The sequence below is a fragment of the Panthera onca genome, chromosome B1 (genome assembly GCF_046562875.1).
Source record: "Panthera onca isolate mPanOnc1 chromosome B1, mPanOnc1 haplotype 2, whole genome shotgun sequence".
Lineage (NCBI taxonomy): Eukaryota > Metazoa > Chordata > Mammalia > Carnivora > Felidae > Panthera > Panthera onca.
In genome coordinates, this window is record NC_138342.1 from 499726 (window position 1) to 503410 (window position 3685).

The 3685-nt window shown below is 53.8% G+C and overlaps 1 protein-coding gene across 3 annotated transcripts in view; it reads right to left on the reverse strand.

Moving 5' to 3' along the window:
* The window catches only part of RNF212 (ring finger protein 212), a 37271-nt gene extending 35257 nt beyond the window's left edge, over window positions 1-2014 (reverse strand). For 2 of the 3 annotated variants that reach the window (XM_078446377.2, XM_078446378.1), the window contains exon 1: window positions 1799-2014. In XM_078446377.2, the coding sequence (XP_078302503.1) occupies window positions 1799-1907 (109 nt within the window). In that variant the 5' untranslated portion in view covers window positions 1908-2014. The remainder of the gene's footprint in view (window positions 1-1798) is intronic. The other variant, XM_078446379.2, reaches the window with a different exon arrangement.
* Between the last annotated feature and the right edge of the window lie 1671 nt (window positions 2015-3685).

Consider the following 3685-nt stretch of genomic DNA (forward strand, 5'->3'; position numbering starts at 1 on the left):
AGACTCCAGTGTACTGCACCTCTCTAGGCCCACGGCCCCATCATCGCTCCCGTGCTCAACCGCACAGCCTCTTGCCCAGTTCCTGTCTCCCACCAAATTACTTGTCACCCAGCTGCCAGAGACTTTTCAAACACACACGTGAGACTCAGCAACCCCAGTGCAGATATATACCCAAGGCGGTCCACAAGATAGACATCGGGTTAGTGGTTCTCTCTGATGTGGCTTCTGAGAGGGTGGTGATGTTCTCTCAATCTGGGAGCTGGTTTCACAGGCAAATTCACCCTGTAACAATTCTTGTGCTTTGCATTCATGACTTTTTCTTTGTACTTCAATTTAAATATTTTTAATGTTTATTTATTTTTGAGAGACAAAGTGCGCGAGTGGAGGAGGAACAGAGAACAAGGGAGACACAGAATCGGAAGCGGGCTCCAGGCTCTGAGCGGTCAGCACAGAGCCTGACGCGGGGCTCGAACCCACAAACCGCAAGATCATGACCTGAGCCGAAGTCGGACGGTCAACCGACTGAGCCACCCAGGCGCCCCTATTTGTCTTTCTCTCCTGTGAATTATCAGTTTATATTCCTGGCTAACTTTTTTATTGGGACGATATTTTTCTTAATCATTTATATTGAGCTCTTTACATAGGGAGACAATTAACTTGGTCATTAATAAGATAGTTATTTTCATGAGTGTGCAATTTGCCCTTTAACTTTGGCATGTAGGGCATACAGAGGTTTCATATTTTTTTTTCTTTTAGGTCAAATCTATCTTTTCCTTTTGATTTCTTCTCTTTATTTTAATGTTTATTTTTTAACTTGAAAAAATTTTTATTTTTGAGAGAGACAGACCGAGTGGGGGAGGGGCAGAGAACGAGGGAGACACTGAATCCGAAGCGGGCTCCAGGCTCCGAGCTGTCAGCACAGAGCCTGATGCGGGGCTTGAACCCACAGACTGCGAGATCATGACCTGAGCCAAAGTCGGACGCTTAACCGACTGAACCACCCAGGCGCCACTCTTTGTCTTCAACTTAAAATTTTCATAGAAAGAGACACCTGGGTGGTTCAGTCGGTTGAGCGTCGGACCCTTGAAGTCGGCTCAGGTCATGACCTCTTGGCTCTGTGCAGACAGCACGGAGCCTGCTTGGGATTCTCTCTCTCCCTCTCTCCCTGTCCCCTCTGTCCCTGACCCGCTTGCTTTCTATCTCAAAATACATAAACTTAAAAAAATCTCATAAAAAGAAAGATACCTCTGATCACGTCACCACCCTGCTTAAAACCAGTGGTTTCCTACTGCCCGGAGAACAGGGGGGATCCCCTGCAGCATGCTTCAGCCGACTTCACCAGCACCCTCAGCTCCTCCAGCCCGTCCACACTTCCTTCTACCCTAGGATCTCTGCACTCGGCGTCCCCTCTGCCTGGGAGCTCCCAAGCGTCCGGGCTGACTCTCACCTTCCCGCCCCCTGCCCCGCAGGCTCTGGCTCCACCCTCGCTTGATGCCAGGTGAGGACGCGCCTTCTGGGGCCCTGCGCTGGTGTTTAAAGGTGTTTAAAGGGGCCCTGCGCTGGTGTTTAAACTAGACACAGGGCCTAGTTTAACCCGCCTTCCGAAAGGGCAGGGAGAGCCATACTCCTGGGGCTGACACCTGCGATCTCGGCCAGCACGTTTTCCACCATCCCTCCGGCCGCCCACCCAGCAGGACGTCCTGCTGCCTCTGCACCCGAGGTTCGGGAAGGAACCCGGCGCCCTCGGCCCCGCCCCGCCGCCCGGGTACTGCCCGACCCCAGGGCCCGCCCGCCTCACCTTTGTCCAGGCAGACGTCGCAGTACACGTGGCCGCAGTTGGTCAGGCTGAAGCACGACGTCCGGTGCGGCGGCTGGAAGCAGCGATTACAGAACACCCAGCTGGCCATGTCGAACCCGGCGTCCGCGCCGCCGCCGCCGCCGCCGCCGCGCAGAAGCCCAGGCCCACAAGAGGCCCACACGCCGCCTCCCGCCGCAGGCAGAGGGTGGTGACTCTGCACCTGCGCAAACGCGAACTTGTAACCCGGCGCCTGCGCACCAGAGAGCGGTGTCGCTCCCGCCAAAACCCGTGCTGGAACATACCAACCCGGGGAAGGGAGGGAGGTGGGGTTAGATAGATTCTTCTCCTCGCAGGCTGTCTTGGCTGGACGTGGAGAGGAGGAACGTGCACGCCGGGGCCTGGCCTCCCTCATTCCGTCACTGCACTCCTTGCCAAGTCTTCTGTGGAGCCGCGTGTCCTAGTCCAGGCCCGGAGACGGTGCTGGTGTCCCCGGTTGGCGCCCACATGGGCGTGCCGGGAAGGCGCAGGCGCAGAGCGCGCGGGCAGGGGAGGCCAAGGCGGTGGGGGGAGCGGGAACCGCAGTGATGGCTGGGAGACCGTGTGCGCACGCGGCACCCTGCCTGGTGCGGGGAGGGGGCCGGAGGCGGAGGGTGGGCGGGTTAGGGACACCGGGCTGGCCAGAGGGACCAGGGGTCCTGGGCAGACGGAGGTGCGGGGCCACAGGCAGACCGAGTGGACCAGGACGGGGTGTGACTGCGGCCGGGGCCCAGGTTGGGACCATTTGGTGGGGTTGGCGTCGCGGCCGCTGCTGCCCTCCTGGGGCAGGTTATTCCTTTTGAAAGAGCATAGATGGTGGAGCTGGGGGAAGGGGCTCCTTGTACTATTTTTGCAGCTTCCGGTGAGCTTATGATTATTTCAGAGTTAAAAGCTAAAGAAAATAGTTCTGTATCACGGCTGAACTCCCCGGATGATGCCGCATCTCCTCCACGGCTCGGAAGAGCAGAGCTTCCATCCACGTGTGGAGGTTGACCGTCTGGGGACCAGGGACGAGAACTCGGTTCAGAGAACTCTGGGCCATTTGCTTGTGTGGAGGGAAGTTGCCATCTTTCCGGGAACTAGAAAAAAGCAGAGGTTCAGGGTGGCTTTCGGAGTGGAATGCAGTAATCGGGGAAGGATGGACTCCCTTGTCCAGCACTGTAGCTGTGAATGTCATGTGACCATTGAGCCCCTGAAAGTGAGTGGTCCAGATTGAGACGTGCTTTGAGTGTAAAATACCCTTGGGTCGCCAAGAGTTCATTTCAAAAAAGGAACATGGGGCGCCGGTGGTTGAGCGTCCAGCTTCATCTCAGGTCGTGATCTCGTGGTCGGTGAGTTCAACCCCCCCCCCCCCCCCCATCGGGTTCTGTGCTGACAGCTCAGAGCCTGGAACCTGCTTCAGATTCTGTGTCTCCTCTCTCTGTCCCTCCCCTGCTCACGCTCTGTCTCTGTCTCCCTTAAATAAATGTTAAAAAAATTAAAATAAATTTAAAAATACATTAAAAAAAAGAAACGTGAACTACCTCAATAATTTTGTACTGTTTACCTATTAAAATGGTAATATTTTTGATGTTTTGGGTTAAATATATATCACGGGTTAATGTTACCTTTCAAAAAAACCCCATTTTTTTTTAATGTGGGAACCAGAAGACTTCAAATTTACATATGTAGCTCACATTTTCTTTCTATTGGACAGTGCTGATCTGTACCAAGTTAAAATAAGAACTGGGTGGTGTGCTTATTCTATCAAACTCAGAAGCTACATTGTCAAAGTAATATTTTATCATTGCTACGATGCCGTAACATGAATTTCAGTCTGATAATCTTTGAAATCATAAAGGCAATACTCGG